General features: G+C 33.7%; 1 protein-coding gene across 1 annotated transcript in view; it reads left to right on the top strand.

Annotated features, from left to right (window-relative positions):
• Positions 1-320: 320 nt before the first annotated feature.
• The window catches only part of LOC143076685 (uncharacterized), a 75,744-nt gene continuing 49,630 nt past the window's right edge, over positions 321-26,434 (top strand). Inside the window, exons 1-11 of the mRNA XM_076252525.1 lie at positions 321-405; positions 1,184-1,313; positions 2,532-2,658; positions 5,306-5,434; positions 8,640-8,778; positions 10,580-10,687; positions 12,404-13,846; positions 19,521-19,613; positions 20,326-21,615; positions 22,611-22,709; positions 23,819-25,145. Of these exons, the coding sequence (XP_076108640.1) occupies positions 5,354-5,434; positions 8,640-8,778; positions 10,580-10,687; positions 12,404-13,846; positions 19,521-19,613; positions 20,326-21,615; positions 22,611-22,709; positions 23,819-25,145 (4,580 nt within the window). The 5' untranslated portion in view covers positions 321-405; positions 1,184-1,313; positions 2,532-2,658; positions 5,306-5,353. The remainder of the gene's footprint in view (positions 406-1,183; positions 1,314-2,531; positions 2,659-5,305; positions 5,435-8,639; positions 8,779-10,579; positions 10,688-12,403; positions 13,847-19,520; positions 19,614-20,325; positions 21,616-22,610; positions 22,710-23,818; positions 25,146-26,434) is intronic.

The following is a 26,434-nucleotide window of genomic DNA, read 5'->3' as shown; positions in this document are numbered from 1 at the left end:
GGTTGGAACCCCTCTTTTTGTTGGCCGATCAATCCATTTGAATGGGGACATAAAGTTGGAACACCCCCTCCCCCCTTTGTCCTGGATTGGGTACCCCCCCTTTTTTTAAATGTCTGGATCCGACCCTGTAATCATACAGTGAAGCTTAAATTTAAAGATAAAAATATGCATACCGGCACAAATGCATCTTTTATAACAAAATATTTCGGTTATCGTTAACTTTCTTGCACATGGTTATGTACACTGTGCTATGTAATAGCTACCAATACGTATAAGAGGTGAATCTTATTTCAGATGCAGTTACCTGCAACGAGTCACTGACTTCTGATCTGAGAGATGACCAGTTTTCTGCCTCATCTGTACACAGTGCGGATTTCAACGCAAGCTCTGCAAAATTTGAAAAAGGTTAGTAAAGCCAACACAAGCAAAGCAAAACACTACGCATTTTACTGACAGGGCTCTGAGTTGTGAAGGTAGGTCTCACGGCTAAATATTCCTTGGTTACAGGACCTGAAAAAGGGGTTGAAATTATGTTTATATTTGCTATCATAATAGATATTTTTCATTCTTGGACACTTTTTTAATCTTCCAGTATTTTGGTAATAATTATTGGATTTTGGGTGTTGTCTTATTGTTGTATACTTCGCACCAATCTCCTAGTTTTTATATAAATGTACATGCAAAACGTAAAATAACAAAAATAACGAACTCTGAGGAAAATTCAAAATGGAAAGTCCCTAATCAATGTTAAAATCAAAAGGTCAAACACATCAAAGGAATGGACAAAAACTGTCATATTCCTGACTTGGTGCATTTTCTCGTTGAAATGTACAGTCAAACCTGCTCCAAAGACCACCTGCATTGAGCAAAAACCTGTATTATAAGACAACTAATTTTAGATCCCTGTGAAGTACATTTCATAAAGATCGAACCTGTATTAAAAGACCACTTTTTTGCTCTCCTCAGTGGCGGATCCAGATGTTTTCATAAGTGGGGGCCCACCGACCGCCCCAGAAAGGGCCTGCTCCGGTCATGCTTCAATGATTCCCTATATAATCAACAGTTTTTTTTTTCACGGAAAAGGGGGGACCGGGTCCCCTGGGCCTCCCCCTAAATCCGCCTCTGCTCCTTTACGTGGTCTCTTAAAACAGATTTCATTGTATTTATAATTTGTTCTATACAGGAGGTTGGGTTGCTGGTGAATATGATGTCTACCAGTATTTACAGATTGATTTAGAAGGACTCTGGGAAATAACAAGTATTACAACACAGGATTTTGACATATGGTACTGGCACCACACACAAGCATTCAGGTATGATTTGTTTCTATTCACGGTCCATTTACAGTCATACGAGAAAGGATTGGATTTTTTTACTGACGAATAAAAAAATCAAAAAAATCTGCACTTAAATGGGGTATAAAATGTATTTTGATGTATCAAAATTAAATAGCCATAATGAAATATTTTCCTTTTAAATCTATATTTTAATCAATTTTCTGACATCCTGTTCAAGTTTAAGTCACTCACCTATACATGTTTAGATCAGAGGCGGATTTAAGGTTAATGCGTGGACATTTACTTGATCCACTCAATTTTGCTTAATGGGAGCTCCCCTTTTAAAATCCTAGTTTTGCAATGGGTCAATAATTTTCATCTTTCGATTAGATTTTTGTATAAATGCTGCTTTATCGTTTAAAATAAAGTCTAGATGTAAAAAGAATAATATGATATATGAATGGGTTATGATTTTGCCGTGAAATATTTTTATGGGTCAGGATTTCACAAGACTACAATATATGAATGGGGGTGTTTTTGAAATCCCAGCTGCACATCTGTACCAATAAAACCATGTTGAGACCTCCCTCCCCCACCCATTCAGATCATCAGTCATATGGTCATTTGTCTATGTACTTCAAGATGTGTTTATACAGGAGTCTTATGGTTTAATGATCAAACATCCATTTTAGACTATTCGTTTTGAACTTAAAGCCATCCTCCCCTAATCACGATTATATGTTATTTTTGTACCAAATTTATAAACATCCCCGGGCTAATAATTGTTGTTTTTTTTAATATTGTGTGTATATGTTTTTTGTTTTGTATTCATCCGGTTCAAATTGTTTTCCTAAATGTCGATTTCTTTCTGACTATTTCTACTGATTACATTTATAAAGCGTTTTTTTTAATATAATTTTTACAGCACGGGATCGATACTGACAAATCTTTATAAGCCTTTCGTTTTTGAATTTTTAAATTATTGTAAGAAACTAAGATTTTAACTTATTTCTGCAAAAATAAACTTAGATGGATTAGGCTATTAATTTAATGTATTTTTTATTGTCCTCCAGCTCTGCAGCTGTTTCAGATCTTATAAATTCGCGGCTATGAGTGTTCCCGATGAAGGTAAATCAAGAATAGCACTTCGGACGGATATGATTTAAAAAAAAAGTTTTTGTTTTCATTTTTCACTAATCAGGTTTTAATCAAGTGATGCTAAGCTTGAGAATAATCATATTTTTTTTCCTTCAGAATATTTCACAGCAAAGATGGATTAATATGGACTGCATACAATACGTACCTGTCAGATGAAATACTTGGCGAGACATTCAACAGACAGGACAAGGTCACAAAGATTCAGTTTAATCCGACGATAAAGGTTAATATTAAGTTTATGATAATAACATGTGGACAGCACAACATGTGGACAGGACCATGATCTGCTTACCCTTCCGGAGCACCTGCACTCACTTATAATATTGTTTTTAAGGGTTAAATGTGGTGCTCTTATTTTAGTGATTTACAATGTGCCTTTTAATTTTGTCATTGAATATTTTTGATTTAACAAAGAGCAGTCTGACCATTTTTCGAGAAAATCTGTCTTTTTTTGTTGTGATGTTACACTATTGTTAGTTTAAACATATTTATTTATAGTTGATTGGGAAACAAGTTTTGCAACTTATATTAATCCCTTTCCACTTTGCGGGTGTGAGTGCTGCCCTGTAGCGGCATCTTTTCCGAAATCTACAAGGGTGTCTTTTACGTGCAAGAGATGTGACTCGCTCTTAATACGGGTCAGCCATTTATCGTCCCCTTGCGATGGACTTTCATCGTTTCCTCAAGACCATACTCGCAAATGGTGTCAAGTAGAGCCGAAAATTCAGTCCCTGAAATTTTCATCGCGAAACGGGAATCGAAACAGGAACCTTTGTGTTAGTAGTCCGATGCGCTAACCACTACACCATGACAAGGGTGAAAGTTGGTACCTATTAAAACGTTTAAATCCGCTGCAGTTGTTTGCACCTGTCCTAAGTCAGAAATCTGATATTCATAAGTTGTCATTTGTTGATGTGGTTCATAATTGTTTCTCGTTTTTTATATAGAATAAACCGTTAGTTTTTTTCCGTTTGAATGGTTTTAAACTAGTCTTTTTTGGGGCTCTTCATAGCTTGCTGTTCGGTGTGAGCCAAGGCACCGTGCGGAAGACCGTACTTTGACCTTAAATGGTTGACTTTAATAAATTGTGATTGGATGTAGATTTGTCTCATTGGCACTCATACCACCTCTTCTTATATCTATTTCAAATCGAAATTTCTAATTTTGTCAAGTTTATGGGTTAAAAAAATTAAATGACCTATTGTTTACCAATTTGATGATGTCTTGGGTTCTCATCTTCAAACCACGGCCTTAAAATTTTGGCAAATAGACGCACAACGTATAACTTATTATTTGTAAATCGATTTAAACATTCAAAAGCAATCAGTAACAAAAAAGAGCAAACACGCACACACAAGATATGGTATGTTGGCTATTACAGGTAAAATCAACTTCCTAACCAAATCTTTGCGTCTCTAAAAGAATTTTAGTATAAGATAAATATAGATTATTACATTGATACAAGTGGATTTTCGGATTTATCCAATCGAGATACATGTAGTTAAATTATGAATTTTAAAGTACGAGCCTCGCCGAGGACTTTAAAATTTATAATTTAACTATCGAGATTGGATAAATCCGTTAATCCACGCGTTACTATGTAATAATCTGCTTCTCTTATGATTAAAATAAAAAAAAAATCTTTTTTTTCTAAACCAAAATCCCCTTCGAGTGCCTTCCATTTCCCACGAAGTTGTCAGTTTCATTTAAAACACCTGTTAGAACATTCTGATCATTTCAGGGAGCTGAGAAAGGTTTTGACCCGTTGACTCAGCCAATCATCTTCTGAGATCACCGGCAACCACACGTTGATTAAATTTGTTTATACAATGGGTTCGGAAAGGGATATATTTCCATAGAATTAGAGAAAGATAATTTATAGTACCTGAAACCTTGAAAGAACAATTAAAACATCACTGTAGTTACGGTCACAACAATCGAGCTATGGCAATATACCGATCAATGTACCCTTCAAAAATGATCTTCTTTGTCGATAATTAATAAATTTTCCATAACAACAATCTATAATACTAAAATTACGAGGTCCAATTTATCAGCCGGCATCAGGTAAAAACGACATATCAAAGAATTCAACTTTATATATAGCTAATATAGGACAATTGTGTAGATTAAAAATTACACCACTCCAGACCCTTTTGTTTTCCACATAATTAATATTGCCAATAATTAACAAGTTCCGGGTCGAATCCGGTACCGATACCAAAAGTATATTCACCTGTTACCCATTACCTTATCTGTACGTTCCGCATCTAACAGGCGCACCACCAAATGGTGTATTTGATTTTACTATATACACGGGTCATAATCACAAAGTCGACACAACTAAATTCAATCATTGTCAAATTGTTCCCTATTGTAGTTTTTTAATTAGTAAAACTTTCTAAGATAACAATACGAATACTAAAAATTTGGACTAAGGCGTATAGGTACAGTTTTCAATTTGTTAGCGGGCATGACGCAAAACAGCGAATCAAAGATTTGAACTTTATTGGACAATGCTGTTGATTAAAAAATACTCAATTCCAGGACCTGAATATTACCAATAATTGAAAAGTTCCAGGTCGACGGGTTCAAACAGAAAGATTTGAAAGCAGAGAAAACTGTGTATCTTATAATCGGCACGACTTTATCAGATGACAATACCAATACTAAAATAAGGCTAACGCATAGTTATATACTTTAATTCAGTCACGGACCCGCGATATCACGGGTGTGTTCTAGTTATCTATGAATAAGTAAGACTGTTAAACCTACTAATTCCGTCCAACACCGAGAAAAGAACAAGTAGTTTACATGAGAACAGTCGTTAGCCAGCATGTGAAGTATATAATGCATATCTTTTATTACAGACTCGATTTATCGTATTTAACCCTGTTGAATACAGATGGCACCCGTCAATGCGAGTGGAACTGTATGGATGTAAACGAAATGATGTGGCATCCAACAATATTTCAACAATAATAGGAACTAATATCGAGGTAAAATATTTATTTTTGAATAACAAAGCTTTCCATTATATTTTTTAAAAAGGGCTAAAGAAGGGGGAGGTGTTATCTCTGTCCTACCTATTTATTTTTTACCCTATTCGGTCCTGCCTTCTATTTTTGTTAGTTTATCCTGACATTTCTTTTTGAAATAAATTGTCATCAAGTATTTTTTCGCCAAGTTGCTCATCCTGCCTTTTTCTTACTCAAAACTCCTGTTCTGACTATTTGTTTTTTTAAGATTTGTTCAATATTTTCAGAGTAAATATCAATTATAGTTTGCCATCTTTCAATCGTTTGTTCTTATTATCACTTCGGGGCCTTCATAGCTAACTATGCGGTATAGGCTTAACTCATTGTTGAAGGCCGTACGATGACCCATAGTTGTTAGTTTCTGTCCGTGTGTTATTTGGTCTCTTGCGAAGAGTTGTCTCATTGGCAATCATATATATATATAAAAAAATTTACAATACTTTTAGATACTTAGATGATATATTTGCTCTCAATAATGACGACTTCAGTATGTATACTAAAGAAATTTATCCTGTTGAACTTACTATAAATAAAGCTAATACTAACAATAACCACTGCCCTTTCCTCGATCTTGATATCTATATCATTAACGGGAAGCTTAATACAAAAATGTATGATAAAAGAGATGATAAAAGAGATGATTTTTCATTTCCTATCGTTAATTATCCATTTTTAGATGGCGACGTTCTTTTGTCACCATCTTGTGGTGTTTATATATCTCAACTTGTACGATTCGCTTGTGAATGTAACAACGTATTAGATTTTAGAGAGAGAAATTTATGTATTACTAAAAAATTATTACACCAGGGTTTTCGATATCACAAACTGGTCAAAACATTTACTAAATTTTATCACCGGTATAAGGAAATAATTCGTAAATATAACTCAACATGCAGACATCTTATACGTTCAGGTATTTCACATCCAATCTTTTATGGTAATATTCTTTACAAAGTACAAAAATGTCAGTATTCACCTCAAAAGCTTACAAAACCGTTAAACAGACTTATTAAGAAGGGATATAGTTACGATACTGTTGTCAGGTCATTAAAGATTGCATATTTTGGCTTTAATATTGATTCACTTATAGAGTCTTTGCATCGGAACTAAACACATTTATTTAAAAAAAAACACCAGTTGTTGGTATGACCAAGGATTTGTATAGTAAGACTTACTATACAAATCCTTGGTATGACACGGGTTATTCTCATATATTTTATGATAGTATGATACTAAACCCCTAATGGGAGTGATTGTGTCTGATATTCATATGATGAAGACATAATCTTTCAATCAGTTTAATTGAGGTCTGTGGCATGTCAGTTAACTGCTAGTAGTCTGTTGTTGTTATTTATGTATTATTGTCATTTTATTTATTTTCTTTTGTTACATCTTTTGACATCGGACTCGGACTTCTCTTGAACTGAATTTTAATGTGCGTATTGTTATGCGTTTAATTTTCTACATAGGCTAGAGGTATAGGGGGAGGGTTGAGATCTCATAAACATGTTTACCCCGCCGCAATTTTGCGCCTGTTCCAAGTCAGGAGCCTCTGGCTTTTGTCAGTCTTGTATGATTTTTAATTTTAGTTTTTTGTGTATAATTCGGAGTTTAGTATGACGTCCATTATCGCTGTACTAGTATACATATTTTTTAGGGGCCAGCTGAAGGACACCTACGGGTGCGGGAATTCTCGCTACATTGAAGACCCATTGGTGGCCTTCGGCTGTTGTCTGCTCTATGGTCGGGTTGTTGTCGCTTTGATACTTTCCCCATTTCCTTTCTCAATTTTTTGTTAATCCTATGGTGTATTAAACAACTAAAATGACATCAGAACCCAATTTTGCGCCTGTCCCAAGTCAGGAACCTCTGGCTTTTGTTAGTCTTGTATGATTTTTAATTTTAGTTTCTTGTGTATAATTCGAAGTTTAGTATGACGTCCATTATCACTGTACTAGTATACATATTTCGAAGGGGCCAGCTGAATGGTGGCTGAAGGACGCCTACGGGTGCGGGAATTTCTCGCTACATTGAAGACCCATTGGTGGCCTTCGGCTGTTGTCTGCTCTATGGTCGGGTTGTTGTCGCTTTGACACATTCCCCATTTCCTTACTCAATTTTATACCACATCTTCTTTTTTATATTTCCAATATTTTGGCTGCGAGTTTTACTGAAGAGACATAAACAAATAAATGTTTATGTTATTACTATCATTTAGTCGCTACCTCAGTTTCTGAACTTTTAGTCTCGAGGGTACCAAAGGCCTAGTGGCTAGAACTTTGGTAATTGCATGAAAATAATTTTTTAAATTATGGAAGATATCCCTCATAAAAAGTTCTCATTCATTGTCTGATTTTGCTATGTTTAAGATCATTTAAAGTTTGATAATCTCTTCAACGTTTTACAACGTTTTGGATTTACAAATATTTTGTCTTCGAGCATCACTGAAGAGACAGTGGTTGTTGAAAAGCTCATTTGTTGCAGTAAAATTAGTACTTTTTATGGATTTTTTACTAACTTGCACATGATTTGACAGGGTTTGTAGAATACGCGTAAACTGATTATTTTGCGTAAAACTTTAGAGTTATTAAAAATGCAGGAAGATAATGGAAGCAGGCTCGATAGGATTTTGCCAATTGCACCACATTGTTATAATGTAATAATGTAAGGCGGAGCTAAAATACACAGTAATCTCATGCAGGGTCCATTGTGCACTTAAGCAAAGGCACAAATGGGATCAATTTGAGTGGCAAAAGACCACAGACACATCCCACTTAACAACCGCTGATTATTATAAACTAACCATAAGCTGTATTATTACATTGAAGTTTGATAATTCGAGTCCAATTTCAAGCGATGTCAGGCCACATTTAAATGAATGTCCGTTTTCTCTCCCCCAGGTCTACCCTTAGTAAACAGACTAGGAAGGCAGGTTATTATTTTTAACTGGATGTCATAGCATTGTCACATGAATGGTTTGCCTTGTCCAGTCGAGGCCTGTTATCAGTTGTTTGTGCTCAATTTGAGCGTATTAATCCTTTTGCTTTCAAGCAATTTGCCAAAATTAAAACGAATTATTTTTAGGAAAATATTATTTTTACCCGGAGGCTTATTTTTATTTTGTCCTCATATCCTATGTATTTATTTTATTACCTCTCTGTTGCAGTATGACACAGTTTGGATTCCTAGTCAAAGTCCAGTTATAATAGATCGACATATTAGTATTAGACCGTTGGCTACATTGACGATACAGGCAGGAGTGTCTGTCATCTTCACGTCATCAGACGCTGGCATTGACGTTTATGGTATTTATACAATTACTTTATTACTTAATTACATTCATTTTGTTGGTGTTTCCGATTCCCTTTTTGAGAAACGTGGAAAGATAGATTTGTATATCATTCTGTCATTATTTTAGATAGTCATCATGGCTATGTACAGTTCATAGTTGTTCAATGTGCAAAACGTGTGTCTCTATAGGCTTGAAAAATAAATAAAGAGAAACTACTGTATTTGTTTCCAAAACATGTGACGTTTTCCCGAGACCTTTTGGAGATGTCCTTCAAACTGATTATCTGTGCCTTGCAATTGCTTGACGTATAAGTAATATTGACAAAACAACAGCAGACTATTCAGCATGTATGTCTAAATTTTGCTTCAATCATGCATGCTTAGCTCAATATGAAAGAAAAACTGTGGTTTTTGTCATTAAAACATAAATCTGAAAACAAACGGTTGATTTGTAATAACAACACATGGCGTTGTCAGTTTATTTTCGATTGATGAGTTTGACTGTTCCTCTTCTGGTATCTTTCGATACTCTTTTAAGACATTAATTAAGTATTTGATGTGTAAATCGCGTGATTTTACATGAAAAATATAATTATTGAAGGAAACACGTCATTATTTTTATTCTGTCAGCTTCTGACGTTCTTTTAGTGTTCTATATGGCTTTAGACGTCGTTGTTGCGGTACCAATTGGGTAGAAAAAACGTCGTATTTACAAGACATTTCCTGAATATATGCTGACATCTCTGTGTTGTTATCCAATCACAAAACTCGACACACATGTAATCCGTATCAATATAAAAGGAAGTCATCAGAAATGATAATTTGTTGAATATGACTGTCGCTCGAAAATTGCTTTAGTGCTGCGTTCACACGTATTAGTAATTCGAATTCAATTCGCATGAACTAATTCGAATAAGTTTAATTCGCATGCAAAACGTCCAAACGTAAATTCTAATTCGAATTGCAATGCGCGTCAAATTTGCTTTCCTGTCCGAACGACGTTTAACTTTTAATTCGTATCAACTAAAACGGATTTCTAATGCGAATGGGTTAATGCGAATTAGCCAATTCAAATCAATTCAAACCAAAAGGAAGAGTGTGTGGACGCGATTACGATTTGAATTCAATTCGAATGAAATACACGTGTGAACTAGGCAGTAAGTTGTGATTCTAATTTGTTCAATTAAATTTCAAGTATTAGAATAAAGTGCATCATATTTCGAAGAACAATGAAATAATATCGCATTTGCATTTAATGGCATCCTACAGGATTTCTGTGGCCATTGTTTATCGTCCGCACTATGCGACGTATTTTAATCAATCTTTTTTCCCGTCAGCACTTTGTAAATATTTGATAGAGCGTTGGTCTGTCAGTACTGAATATCTTATTATCTTCTTCTTTAAACCGAAATATTCCATATTTTATGAAAGTTTTTCGCTAAATTTCGCCATCCCCTATCCAAAATGTTTTTGTGGTAAAAGACATCAAAAAGAACATTTAGACTCGAAGTTGAAAAAAAACAATGACAACAACATGACAAAACAAATCCCCAAAACGATGATCCTATGTTCTCCGGAAGGGTAATCAGATCCTGCTGAAATAAATTACGCGTTTCGGGGCCTTTTATAGCTGACTATGCGGTATGGGCTTTGCTCATTGTTGAAGACCGTACCGTGACCTATAGTTGTTAATATCTGTGTCATTTTGGTTTCTTGTGGAGAGTTGTCTCATCGACAATCATACCACATCTTCTTTTTTATACGCATTTAAAATAATGAGTAATTCACATATGTAATACCACTTCTATTCAAAAGGAACACTAAAAGTGAATGGAATAGAAGCTGTTGAAACCATTTTTACATCCTCGTTTCCTGTTACATCAAAGAAAGAACAGTGGAAAGGTATTTCCCATCAACCTGGAGGTAATTTATTTAAATCAAATATCACCTTTACTACTCTCTTATTAGCCAACAAATTTTTGAAAGTTTAAAGTTAAACTTATGCATACCACTCTTATTGTTTATACATGAATATCCTTAGCAGTCAAATGTTTATATGTTTGGGTTCTTGGTGAAGATAATCTTTGGCCAAAAATAAAATATTGTTTGTTTCCCCTCACACGACCGACCCGGTAAAACCACCGCTACCCGAAAAATTTTATTGGCCATTCTTGTCCACTATTTTGTTTTTTGCTATGTTGGTTATTGGTGATATCTTTCCGATGCTGAAGTCAACGATCGTTGTGTTTTGGGGATACCTTTCCGATGCTGTAGTCAACGAGCGTTTTAAATCAAGGTATTTTTGCATTGAAGCGTCTACATGATTCGGAATCAAGGAAAACAAACAAAATGCTTTCCCACACGATTTGTTTGTTTGCAAGGGTGATCTTTTTTTGAAAAAAAAAATGAAGCATCTTTCAATCCGCTGAGTGCATCTTGATTTGCTTTGTGCCTAACCTCTGTTCCTGTTTTAAGGATAAAATCTTAAAGACTTTGAGTAAAAATGGTCTGACTCGTGCTTTTAAATCTATCTACTTTTTCTTTGAACAGGTTGGGCACAAGTCAGGAAATGTGGGATACATGTATTCCCTGCTTTCAGGGAACGTCCCTGTTTTCTGGTGTAAAAAACCCAGTTTAAATGGGATTTCCTTTTTCAATTTATGGCATGAAAATTACAAAAGGACACGTTTTAACGTTATACTTGCATCAGTAGAATTCGTAAATACTTATTAAAAGTATTTTAGGAAATACAAAACATGAATATAAAGGGAAGCCTTGTTTCTTCTAGAACTCGAAAAAAACATACAAATCTTTGTTTGGGAATCAATTGACCAAGCTGCATGATCCAGGTGTAACTGAACATAACTGAATTATGTTCACTTCTATTGAAAATTTTTATTCATTGAATTTTAATTCCCAAGTGATTAACATACATGTATCTTTTTTCATCTCATAATTGATGATCAAGGTATGAATTGGTGACCAAAGGAATTGTTTTGTTGTGAGTTATGCATCAAATTAGACTTGAAATAAGCTTGATTTTTTAACTAAAAAAACACTTGCTATCAATAGGCATTAGTATCACAAGTAGAAAGTGCGCTTTTGTAGATTTCATTAAATTAAATGAATAGGGGAAAAAAGAAGGTCCCTGTATACTGTTTTTTTAACACCAGAAAACTGTGGTGTACACTGAATTAGAATGCAGGGAATACCCCACTTTTCTTGACTTGAGCCTTACCTGTTGAATTTTGTACAAATTCAATATAGAAAACCATATCAAGGAATAAAATAAAATAATTTGCCTACCTACCTACCCATACCCTAACAACCTCAGTCGGGAGAGGGAAAACAAAGATATTTTTAATGTTGGCCTTGAAAAGCGCTTCGGGCGCACAAATAAGTACATAATATTTTTTTCAATAATGTAAAAGAAAAGAATTTAAAACATGATTCGGAAAATAGATTTCGGAAATAATGTTTTTTGAATCTGTTTCATTTCATTTTATATTCTTCTATTTCATTTTATATTCTTCTATTTCGTATGATTTCATTAACGCAATGGTTGAATGCGATACACACTACATATTATAGTGGTAGCACCAAGTTAAAAAACGACAAATTGTTTTTCTTATTTTTAAGGCAACATTAGTTTGTGGTATGCTGTCGTTCGACAGGCAAACATTGGTATCCAAGGTGACAGTATTGGAATACATTTAGGTCACAGTAACATATATTCTTGCAATACAGGAATACAGCTATCTGGAGGAACCACAAGTAACGCCACAAGTGAACACGAAATATCTGTTTCTACATTTACGATATTGCATACAAGAAGTGTTCATAACACATACGGCATCCGTTTACACGGTAGTGAGCAAAGGCCTCATATTTACATAGACCATGCGGGATTCAGTTTCAACAGCAAGCACGGTTTGGTAATTGCAAATTGGAATGATGCATCATCCACGGACACAGTGTTACACCTTTATAATTCTAAATTAAATGATAATTCTGAAAGTGGTCTCCTTTCATCTATTTCATATACAAAACTTTTACTTTCTCTTGTGATACAAAATTCCTGTTTTTCTAGGAATGGAGAAAATGGCTTGTATTTATTTAGCAGTTATTATGAGCCAACAGCAATCTTTGATATATCATATTCTGATTTTGAAGAAAATGGGTACAATGGTGTAGAATACAAATACAGATGTTGGTATTGTGGTCTTAATTTAAACAATAGTCTACGCCATAATCATTTTACACATAACAAACGATTTCAGATAGTGCTTTCTTTGACCAATCATGATGATAAACCTGTTATAATGAATTTCGTATTGGCAAATAATACGATTGAAAAACATTCATATAATGAAAGATATGCAGTCTCAATCGGTGCTAACCGTCTAATAGGAATGTTTGAAATCATTGATAATACTTTTTTCGATTTGCACGGTGGTTTCAAAATAAAATCTGACTCAGATTCGTCAGTACAAGTAAATATGAAGAATAACATCTTTGAAAATATTTATGGGGAAAAAATGTCCGTCATCTATATTTCAAACACAAGATTAAAATTTGTGGAGAACATAATTTCAAATTGTTCGGTATATATTATGGTAGACCTTGTTGACGGGTTATCTCATCAGCTTAACAATAACAGTTTCATCAACAATGCAGTGACGTATTGTATGGTAAGTGTCGGCGAAAAGTATAGCAAGATTAAGTCGATCAGTGCAGATTACAACTATTGGGGAACAGACAATATATCGTTAGTGAAAGCGTGCATTTGTGATGTTTTTCTCAACTCTTCGAAAGCGCGGGTTCGTACAGATTACGTGTTCCTTGATCCATCGAAGACGTCTGCGCAACATATTCCAACAGTTGATGATTTCAAGATTACGTTTGATACATATTTTAATACATATGTAATAGGTGGAGTTATAAAATCATCCAGTAATCTGCCTACGTTTGAGTCGGATACTGTTATTGTTAATCGCACAGTCATCATTGATTATTCAGCAGACGTACATTTATTTGGTATAACATTTAATTTCACCGCCAATAGAGGCATAATTGTAATAGGTAAGTAATGGACTACTTACAAATATAGATTTATTTCGTCTTCAAGCCATTGTTCCACTACTAAATTGTCTATTCTTCTTACCAGCACACTTGGTACCATTAAAAACCTGATAATAAATTGTTCAAATAAGGCCTTCGAAAATAGTGGAATTAATTACTTTTGGAGTGTCAAGAACTCATTGGAAGTACTTGATAAATTGCATGCTTATATTGGTGATTTTGAATCTGTTCAAAGTTTTGATTTTTCTACCCTGTATACCACATTGCCTCACATTCTCATTAAGAAAAAATTCACACACCTAATTAAATGGGCATTCAAAAAATCAGAATGTGAATATATATGTTCAAACTCTTTTAGGTCATTTTTTAGTAGCAATAAACAAAAAAACTATGTCAATTGGACATGCTTTGATACTATATATGCCCTTGAATTTTTACTAGATAACATTTTTGTTCGCTTTGGGGATTCCGTATATCGTCAGATTATCGGAATTCCAATGGGGACTAACTGTGCACCACTTATTGCGGACCTGTTTTTGTATTGCTATGAGTTACAATTTATGACAAAAATAAGCAAAGACCCATCGATACAACATCTGATAAACAAATTTAATAATACTTTTAGATATTTGGATGATATTTTGGCTCTCAATAATGACGACTTCAGTATGTATATTAAAGAAATTTATCCTGTTGAACTTACTTTAAATAAAGCTAATACTAACAATGACCACTGCCCTTTCCTCGATCTTGATATCTATATCACTAACGGAAAGCTGAATACTAAAATTTATGATAAAAGAGATGATTTTTCTTTTCCTATCGTTAATTATCCATTTTTAGATGGTGACGTTCCCTTGTCACCATCTTACGGTGTTTATATATCTCAACTTGTACGATTCGCTCGTGTATGTAACAATGTTTTAGATTTTAACGAGAGAAATTTATGTACTACTGAAAAATTATTACACCAGGGTTTTCGATATCACAAACTAGTCAAAACATTTACGAAATTTTATCATCGGTATAAGGACATCATTCGTAAATATAGCTCAACATGCAGACTTCTTATACGTTCAGGTATTTCACATCCAATTTTTTTATGGAAATATTCTTTATAAAGCACAAAGGTGTCAGTATTCACCTCAAAAACTAACAAAACCTTTGAATAGACTTATTAAGAAGGGATATAGTTACGATACTGTTGTCAGGTCATTAAAGATTGCACATTTTGGCGTTAATGTTGATTCACTTATAGGGTCTTTGCATCGGAACTAAACACATTTATTCAAAACCCAGTTGTTGGCATGACACGGGTTATGTTCTTCTCATATATGTTATGATGGTATGATACTAAACCCCTAACGGGAAGGATTGTGCCTGATGTTCATATGATGAAATCATAATCTTTCAGTCAGTTTAATTGAAGTCTGGAGCTGGCATGTCAGTTAACTGCTAGTAGTCTGTTGTTATTTATGTATTATTGTCATTTTGTTTATTTTCTTTGGTTACATCTTCTGACATCAGACTCGGACTTCTCCTGAACTGAATTTTTAGCTCACCTGTCCCGAAGGGACAAGTGAGCTTATGCCATCACTTGGCGTCCGTCATCGTCCGTCGTCCGTCGTCTGTCGTCGTCTGTCGTCGTAAACTATTTCAAGAATTTTCTCCTCTGAAACTACTGGGCCAAATACTTTCAAACTTTAACTGAATGTTCCTTAGGGTATCTTATTTATAAATTGTATCCGAAGTTTTGATCTATCAACAAACATGGTCGCCATTGCTAAAAATAGAACATAGGGGTCAAATGCAGTTTTTGGCTTATAACTCAAAAATCAAAGCATTTAGAGAAAATCTGACAGGGGTAATATTGTTTATCAGGTCAAGATCTATCTGCCCTGAAATTTTCAGATGAATCAGACAACCTGTTGTTGGGTTGCTGCCCCTGAATTGGTAATTTTAAGGAAATTTTGCTGTTTTTGGTTATTATCTTGAATATTATTATAGATAGAGATAAACTGTTAACAGGAATAATGTTCAGCAAAGTAAGATTTACAAATAAGTCAACATGACGGAAATGGTCAGTTGACCCCTTTAGGAGTTATTGCCCTTTATAGTCAATTTTTAACCATTTTTCGTAAATCTTAGTAATCTTTTACAAAAATCTTCTCCTCTGAAATTACTGGGCCAAATACTTCCAAACTTTAACTGCATGTTCCTTAGGGTATCTAGTTTGTAAATTGTATCAGAAGTTGTGATCTATCAACAAAAATGGTCGCCATTGCTAAAAATAGAACATAGGGGTCAAATGCAGTTTTTGGCTTATAACTCAAAAACCAAAGCATTTAGAGCAAATCTGACATGGGATAATATTGTTTATCAGGTCAAGATCTATCTGCCCTGAAATTTTCAGATGAATCAGACAACCTGTTGTTGGGTTACTGCCCCTGAATTGGTAATTTTAAAGAACTTTTGCTGTTTTTTCTGTTATTATCTTGAATATTATTATAGATAGAGATAAACTGTAAACAGCAATAATGTTCAGCAAAGTAAGATTTACAAATAAGTCAACATGACGGAAATGGTCAGTTGACCCCTTTAGGAGTTATAGCCCTTTATATAGTCAATTTTTAACCATTTTTCGTAAATCTTAGTAATCTTTTACAAAAATCTTCTCCTCTGAAACTACTGGGCCAAATACTTCCAAACTTTAACTGAATGTTCCTTAGGGTATCTAGTTTGTAAATTGTATCCGAAGTTATGATCTATCAACAAACATGGTCGCCATTGCTAAAAATAGAACATAGGGGTCAAATGCAGTTTTTGGCTTATAACTCAAAAACCAAAGCATTTAGAGCAAATCTGACGTGGGTAATATTGTTTATCAGGTCAAGATCTATCTGCCCTGAAATTTTCAGATGAATCAGACAACCTGTTGTTGGGTTGCTGCCCCTGAATTGGTAATTTTAAGGAAATTTTGCTGTTTTTGGTTATTATCTTGAATATTATTATAGATAGAGATAAACTGTAAACAGGAATAATGTTCAGCAAAGTAAGATTTACAAATAAGTCAACATGACGGAAATGGTCAGTTGATCCCTTTAGGAGTTATTGCCCTTTATAGTCAATTTTTAACCATTTTTCGTAAATCTTAGTAATCTTTTACAAAAATCTTCTCCTCTGAAACTACTGGGCCAAATACTTCCAAACTTTAACTGCATGTTCCTTAGGGTATCTTGTTTGTAAATTGTATCCGAAGTTATGATCTATCAACAAACATGGTCGCCATTGCTAAAAATAGAACATAGGGGTCAAATGCAGTTTTTGGCTTATAACTCAAAAACCAAAGCATTTAGAGCAAATCTGACGTGGGTAATATTGTTTATCAGGTCAAGATCTATCTGCCCTGAAATTTTCAGATGAATCAGACAACCTGTTGTTGGGTTGCTGCCCCTGAATTGATAATTTTAAGGAAATTTTGCTGTTTTTGTTTATTATCTTGAATATAATTATAGATAGAAATAAACTGTAAACAGCAATAATGTTCAGCAAAGTAAGATCTTCAATTAGGTCAATTTGACCAAAATTGTCAATTGACCCCTTAAGGAGTTATTGCCCTTTAAAGTCTTTTTTCACAATTTGTTCATCATGTTGACTTACTTTAAAAAATCTTCTCCTTTGAAACTGCTGTATCAATTTCAGCCAAACTTAGGCTAAATGAGTTTCAGAGTATCTAGTATAAATTTTATATTTTATTTCCTTGTATGTCAAGAAACATAGCTCCTATGGCTAAAATAGAACATAGGAGAAAATGATTATTTTTTTTGGCTTTTGAAGAAAATAGGACGATCCAAAAACATTTAAATAAATTGAAAAGCCAAAATAATCATTGATGAGAGATTTAACCAAAAGAATTAAGGTGAGCGATTATTGTTATGCGTTTACTTTTCTACATTGGCTAGAGGTATAGGGGGAGGGTTGAGATCTCACAAGCATGTTTAACCCCGCCGCATTTTTGCGCCTGTCCCAAGTCAGGAGCCTCTGGCCTTTGTTAGTCTTGTATTATTTTAATTTTAGTTTCTTGTGTACAATTTGGAAATTAGTATGGCGTTCATTATCACCGAACTAGTATATATTTGTTTAGGGGCCAGCTGAAGGACGCCTCCGAGTGCGGGAATTTTTCGCTACATTGAAGACCTGTTGGTGACCTTCTGCTGTTGTTTTTTCTATGGTCGGGTTGTTGTCTCTTTGGCACATTCCCCATTTCCATTCTCAATTTTAGGATTGTTGTTCGTATTTGATATAATGAATTCGGAGAAAAATGTGCACGAAGTGTTATGCTGGAACCAAATAATGAAAATTAAAAACATAAGACCAATCAAAATATACTAAAAAGAATTATAAAATTTCAGATTTTATTAAAATATACATCTTTTTTTTGTAAAACACCATAGATACGTAAAGGATTTTGAAAACCCAAGGTCGATTTACTAAAACATATTTCTAATTCAATCATTAATATCATTAAGGTTATGCATTAGTGCACTATAAAAACTATGTCATAAGTCGTTCATTAATTATATAAGTTATTGGAGATTTTTTCTACACAGACAAGATAGTATATATAAATGCCCCTCTCCGATATATTAACTTTGTACACATAAAATTGCATTGCAGTGAGCAAACAACTTCTTGATTTTAGTATATGGTGTTTCTGGAAGAAAGTTATGATACGCTCGACACAAGCAAAACGGTTGTCAAATACAAATGAATTAAATGAATCACCTCTTAAAGAGAGGCAAACAATACCAAAGGGACATTCAAACTAATAAATCAAAAACAAACTGACGCCGCCATTGCTAAAAACGAAAAAGAAAAACAGACGAATAGCAGCACAAAAAACACAACATAGAAATCTAAAGTCATAGTAGCACGCATCCCACCAAAATAAACTGGGTTTGATCGCAGGTGCTCTGGAAGGGTAAGCAATTCCTGTACTACCTTTGGCATCTGTCGTGTTGCTCAGGTTAGTACAAACCCGCTCATGTTCTATTCTATTTGCCTAATTAGCTAGGTCACATTCGGGGAAAAGGTTACGGGATTGTAGTTAGAACAATAGGAACATTTCCGCTATCACCGGTGATACGGATATTCTATAACGGTTAACCAAGTCTTGATGGCATCTTTAAAATTTACGCAAGGATAAATCCAACTCCACCACTTAATTTCTAGGTTTAATAGCTTTTTTATGAGCAGCAATTCTCTATAAAGTATATCCTGATAGGAAATACAAGTCCTTGAATATCGTATCAAAAAGTAAAATCACAAAATTACTGAACTCCGAGGAAAATTCAAAACGGAAAGTCCCTAATCAAATGGCAAAATCAAATGCTCATACACATCAAACGAATGGATAACAACTGAGAGATATATATGCAGGCGCTGCTGAAATGTTGCTGCATAGAAATTGGAAGTTCACAATTGTGAAGTTGTTATCATCTCTTTTATCGTAAAGTTTTGTTTTCAATCTACCCTGATTGTCCATTTCTAGATGTAGTCTAAATGATTTGTTACGTAATAGTTTTAAAAGTTTACAACAGTATTTAAAAGTTCTGGAGCATGTCCTGTAACGATAGTGTTTTTAAAATAATGTATTCAATTTTCATTTTTGTAGGAAATCTTCGCCTAGGTGAAGCCGGAAATCGAACGATTTTGCAAGCACAAAATATGAAGCAGCAATGGAACGGGATGCATCTTTTTAACGAAGGTTTGAAAAACTAATTAGTAATTAAATACAAAACTAACCAGCGAAAGCGAAAATTCAGTACATGAATAACGTTTTTCCTCTTATAAATTACAATGAATATCCTGGATTAGGCACTAACATTTCATTCCAGAAAACGACTTTTTGGTTTAATATTGTTCAAATTTGAATCGGGGAAGTATTGTTAAAAGTTAAAGTTTTATTTTTTTATTTGTATGACGTCATGTTTAGCTCTGACAGCTATGCCCAAAATCATTCACCAGGTTTCGTGAAATTTTGTTCTGTATTGAAATTTATGCATTTTTTCAAGCTCTAATGTAGTTTTGTTTTGTTATGCATACAAATAGAATAAGGATTACTGTTATCGAAGACTTTTTGCCCTTTATCGAGATTAAACAGCCGCAAATAGCTCCAATTCACATCGATATGATAATATTAAATTGACAAACGTGGCAACCCTTCAATTACAATAAGGTTATTCCTTGAATGAAAACTACTGTAGATAATTGTGCCTGTGTTGATATGCAGATCACATCAAATGATGTAATGTCAGTTAAATTACGATATAACTGAATCATGTGTGTTCCTAATTTCAAACTATATTAAACTCTATTTGATTAATTTGAATCACTTTGTCACACACACTACAATATTTCAACTAACATGACTAACACCCAAAAGACTCATTTTAAACATATGTTTTCATTATATCTAGAATTCAAGCTGACCAACATAGACATGAAAGACGGTGATATTGGCTTGTATGTCCACAACGGAGCGTCCAAAATTGACGTTATTAACGTAACAATTGGTCAGATGGAAGGATTTATAAAGGCAATAGATTTTCATGGAAATCTGGAATTGTATCTTAATGATAGTATTATTAATACAAAGAACATTGCAGTTAATGTTGAAATAAACAAAACGGAAACGTTATATATCAACTTTGATAATAGTGAATTGTATAGTTCAACAGGAAAATTATTTAGTTTGAGCGAGGCAGCCTCCACAAAAAAATTGACTGATATTCATTTAAACGTAAAAAACTCAGTTTTCGCAACAGCTAGCGAAAACCTGTTTGAAATAAATACTTGCTCAAGTAGGATACATAGTAAGATGAATTCATCCTCGTTTTCTGTGGAAAATGGTGGCAAAACAATTTTCAGTTGCAAAGCAAGATCAGTAGATTTAGCAGGACTAATGAATACATTCGACAATAGTGATAAAGGTTTTCTCATATCAGTCTGTGATAAAGAAGACAATACACAAGATTTTGTTATTGGATTGAACGTAACGAACAATAGATTTGAAAATATAGGTTCAACAGCAATTGAAACACATGGTCAATTGAGTGAAATAGTGATAGAGAATAACTATTTCGTTGGAAACGGTATATGTATAAATCATTCCATAGCAGATTTTGATTTTGATACTCTTACAATATCTCATAATGTTTTCCTTAATAATACTGCAGATGGAATTGTTAAACTATTACAGCCTCGTTCTGGAAATTCAACCATCAACTTGGTCCAGAATATATTTGAAAACAACCGAGATATCGTGATATCGTTTACTTCCCCATATATTAATATATATCAAAATTTCTTTGAAAACAAAGATTCTTCATACAATTTAAAAGTCGAAAGTGACACAAATAGTTACACTGGAAGAGTACTTAATGCGTCTCAAAACTACTGGGGTACAAATGATGTTAATGTGATTGAAAAAAGAATATATGATAAAAACTATGACAATACATTGTTTAAAATCAACTTCAGGCCATATTTAGGATCCAGAAATTATTCAGACATTCAAAACGAAGAGGCAACATTTTTAAGTTCTAATGGCGATATTGGTGGAATTGTAAGTGAAAACTTCACCTTAACTAAGGGAAGCAGTCCATACGTTGTAATTTCCAATATAGTGGTACAAGAAGATGCCGTTTTAACATTAAACGCTGGTGTTGTGCTGCTTTTTAAGGAAGATGTCGGCATAACGGTCTACGGTAAGTATTCGTGAAGGGTTTGGTATAGCTGATTAATATTGATTTTATAAAATGAAATACATGTGGAAAGCTGATGTTGATTATTATTCCATTAAGGAATTAGTTAACATTGAATGTTCCTTATAAAATAAAATAAAAAGATGTGTTATAATTATCTATGAGGCACTTACCTATTATATAGCAAATTATTTATCCACTGTAGATCACCGTACGGCCTTCAATAATGTTTAAAACCTATTATATATGTGATGTATATTTATATTTCTTTACATAAGAACTGAGTTTTGTATTTGGTTTGGTTCTCATTGCATTAAGTACAATCTATAATACTAAAATTACGAGGTTCAATTTGTCAGCCGTCATCGGGTAAAAATGACAAATCAAAGAATTCAACTCTATATAAAACTAATATAGGTCAATGGTGTAGATTAAAAATTACACCACTCCAGACCCTTTTGTTTTCCACATAATTAATATTGCCAATAATTAACAAGTTCCGGGTCGAATCCGATACCGATACCAATAGTATATTCACCTGTTAGCTATTACCTTATCTGTACGTTCCGCATTTGACAGGCGCACCACCAAACGATGTATTTAGGATTTTGCTATATACACGGGTCATAATCAAAGGGCTGACACTACTAAATTTTTCATTGTCAAATTGTTCCCTATTGTAGTTTTATTCAGCAATCAGCAAGACTTTCTAAGATAACTAATATAGGACAATGCTGTTGATTAAAAAATACTCCATTCCTGGATAGCCAGGACCTTTTGTTTTCCAAATAATTAATTTTACCAATAGTTGATAAGTTACAGGTGGGTTCAAACAGAAAGATTTGAAAGCAAAAAAAAACTGTGTATCTTATAATCGCGATATCACGGGTGTGTACTTGTACTATTTAAATGTCTAAAGACTCTTAAAAAAAGGAGTAACAGGCAATAAAGGAAATATTAACGCTTTGTTCAATTTTCTAATATTTTATTTAATTTAGGAGCATTTATTGTTTTGGGAACGCCAGATGATTTGGTTCAGTTGGAACCGGAAGTTATCGACAAACCATGGAGAGGAGTAGATATCAAATCATATATAGGTAAATATACATATATTGTGTTTGCATCAGAGTTACAATTCCTGCCTTGCCTTGTCTGATATGATTATTTATGATAAAGTACAAGTTCAAAAAGTCAGCGTCTTTTGAATAATTAGTTTCAAGATATATCACATCGCATAATTTCTTATATTTTTATTTTGTTTTACTTAAGAATCTCAAAATGCTCTGCGAACATTTGAATTGATAACCATTGGTTAATTAGATATAGTGATAACCTTATTTGCCATATCAATTAAGACTTTCAATGAAATCTTTGCAACCTTGGCATACAGTATAACAACGCTACCTTGTTGTATTGATCCAAAGCCTATAATGTGAAGTGTTCATATATGTGAATATGCCCTCCAATGACTGTCAATGAATCTATGCAATGTCGGATTATCTTAAAATCAGTTTCTTTGTTGTTTACTTTCGACCTTCAACAGTCTAGGTCTTTCTCGTGCGTTTATCACTAAAGACCATTTACGACGTTTTGTAGAAACAATAAAGAGTGTCACATTTGGAGCTAGATCTGGTTACATTTTCGGACCACCTGAGATCTATCTTGTTGTTTGTCTTTTAGTCTTTTTTTCATGTTTTGCTTTGGAATTGATCATGTTGATGATTGTCAGTTAGATTATTGACGCATGAGTTTGAATATCCCTTTCGTAATAGAGAGGTGAAAGATACCAGAGGGACATTCAAATTCATAGATCGAAATCGCGATGGCCAGAAAAGAAAAAAGACAGACTATTTTGCACATTATCTACCATTTTATCGGACAATTATATATCTTAAAGGCTTGCAATGCATGTTCGTTGTAGCCGTATTTGGCACAACTTTTCGGAATTTGGATCCTCAATGCTTTTCAACTTTGTACTTGTTTGGCCTTATACATATTTTGTTATGAGCGTCACTGATGAGTCTTATGTAGACGAAACGCGCGTCTGGCGTACTAAATTATAATCCTGGTACTTTTGATAACTTTTGTAGCTTTCAAATTCGACATAATAGCTCGATTTCTTCAAATAGCAAATCAGCATTTTGACATTTACTGACTATTTATTTTTATAAATTTATTTATATTGCAATGTCTTTTTTTAACCTAGGAAATACTAATTCAAATTTGCAATACCTTGTTGTAAAGAACACTACTACAGGAATTCGTGTATGGAGTATGAACACTTTTATCCACAATGTAACATCTCAGTCCTCTACAACAAATGGATTTACTTTTTATGTCAATAGCAATGTAACGGAAGTGGCAATTTCTGAGTTAACCGCTTCAAATAATGTGAAAACTGGAATTCAGATTGTAACAGAAGACATATCTTCATCAAAAGTTGTGTTTCGTATTCTTAAATGTGCTGTTAGTCAAAACAACGAATACGGTGTTGATATAAAAGCCAATGCAAGTGTTATCATTTCTGAATGTGATATTGAAGGGAACACCGAGTCCGGGATATATGTGTACCAAGAGTTAGGAGGAAGAATGAATATAAGCACGTCAAAAATATCACGAAATTTAAAATATGCAATCAAAGGATATTTCACGGAGGAGCTTGTGATAGATTCTTGCATCATTTCTGACCATTCTTTCCGTCGGTTTGGCAAATATTGGTTTCAAAGAATATCTTATGTTTATTTGCGAAAGGACGACACCTCAAAGTTTCACATCAAAATATTAAACAGCGTTTTTGAAAATAATATCAATGACGGAATCGAAGTTAAAGATCATTACTTTAGCAATGATGACCTTATGCTACATATTGAAAACAATACATTTACGGGAGGAAATAGAACACTTGTCATCAAGTACAATTCTTATTCTGAAACTATGGCTAACGTTAGAATTATAAATAACTTGTTTCTTAACAACACTAACTCGGACGGCGCTCTTGTACAGTCTGAATTCGAACACATAATTAGTGATGTGAAATTTGAAAATAACAAATTTGAAGGGAATATCGCAAAAACTACTTTACTTATGACAGGAAATGTAAGATATTCCGTCGGAATCATTTCAATACAGCACAATGATATATCGGGCGATTGGGCGACTGAATCGTTGATTGACATCAACACTTACCACGAAATAACCGTTAACTATAACAATCTTCGAAACTTGTTTCCAAATGTATGCGTCATTAGTGCACCAAAATTCGAGGAGTCATTTGAAATAAATGCTACTTTCAATTACTGGGGGGACGAATCAGCAGTAGAAATATTGGATGTAGCATGCGGATTTGAAAAAGATATGGACAGAAGTTTTATGCATTATATACCTTTTTATACTGATAGCAATTTCAAGCAAGTTGTTTCATTGGCACAAGACGTATTTGATGCACATGGAGCACTCGGAGGATATGTAACTAAGGATTTTACCATTCCAAGTCTAAGTAGTCCCATTATCATTTCAAGATCTTTGTTTGTCAGGTATTACTTATAAATTTTGGCCACATAAAATTTCAAATGCTAAAATCTTAGTAATAGAATAAGACGATACAATGCAAGATAAGACCCAAAATATGGGAACCGTATCAAATGAAAACGGAACGAGATCTGGGTCGTTTACATAGTAAGGTTTTGCTGCTATAAAATTGAGAATGGAAATGGGGAATGCATGCATCACTCGTTAGCCAAACTCACTATAAACCAAACATCGGTCAATTACCGTATTTAATATCATGATTAGTATTTTGTTCACTTTCTATTGAATACATATACCATCTCTTTTGTCTTACAAATATTACACTTTAAATGATTTGTAGCAGATTAAAAAAACAAATCTTTTTTTGTGAGGGCTACTTATTGAAAAAGATAGCATTCAATTTCTTGATTCTGACTTATCAGTAAATATAACAATTGTTCTTGTTCGCAAGTTAAAATATATAAGGCCAAAGTATCAACAGGAAATTGCAAATGAACGTTAAATCATGTAAGACGCTGTTTGTTATTTGTTATGATATATTTAAGATTACAGTTCATTCCACTACAACACATTGCACTTTTTGCTCATTTGTCACAAAATTGTCGTAAGGTCTATATTAAGGTGGTACCCAACACCTTAACTAAAGTGAATTTGGCTTGTTTAATTTTCATAAAATTTTTACAAAGTATTTACTTTAACCCTTTGACAAAAATATAAAATTTAAAAAAAACTTGAACCAACCCGTTTATCAGAAAAAATACATTGGTTATATAGCAGTTTGACAAACATTTTTTTTTGATAATCGAGAAGCTAAATATTCCCTAAACAATACAATGTAATTAAAACGTTAAGCTGATTTTACAAAGTTATCTCCCTGTAGTGTTAGGTACCACCTTAAGAATCAAGTATAAACTTATCTATACTTGTTCATTTTTTTTTTTTGCATTTTGTGTTAATGAAAATTATTGACATTGTACAACCACTGGGTCGATGCCACTGCTGGTGGAGTGTTAATTCCCAAAGGGTATCACCAGCCAAGTAGTCAGCACTTCTGTGATGGCATGAATTATCATTGTTATGGTCATATTTATAAATTAACTGTTTACAAAACTTTTGAATTTGTGAAATACGTAGGCTTTTCTACCTCCGGAATAGATTACCTTAGCTGTATTTGTCCAAACTATATATTAGGAATTTTGGTACTCCATGCTCTTCAACTTTGTACTTTATTTGGCCTTGTTAACTTGTTTGGATTCGAGTTTACTGCAGACGAAACGTGCGTCTGGCGTAAAAA

Source organism: Mytilus galloprovincialis, chromosome 5 (assembly GCF_965363235.1).
Source record: "Mytilus galloprovincialis chromosome 5, xbMytGall1.hap1.1, whole genome shotgun sequence".
Taxonomy (NCBI): domain Eukaryota; kingdom Metazoa; phylum Mollusca; class Bivalvia; order Mytilida; family Mytilidae; genus Mytilus; species Mytilus galloprovincialis.
Note: the sequence above shows the minus strand (reverse complement) of the source record. Positions and strands in the feature narration are given on the sequence as shown.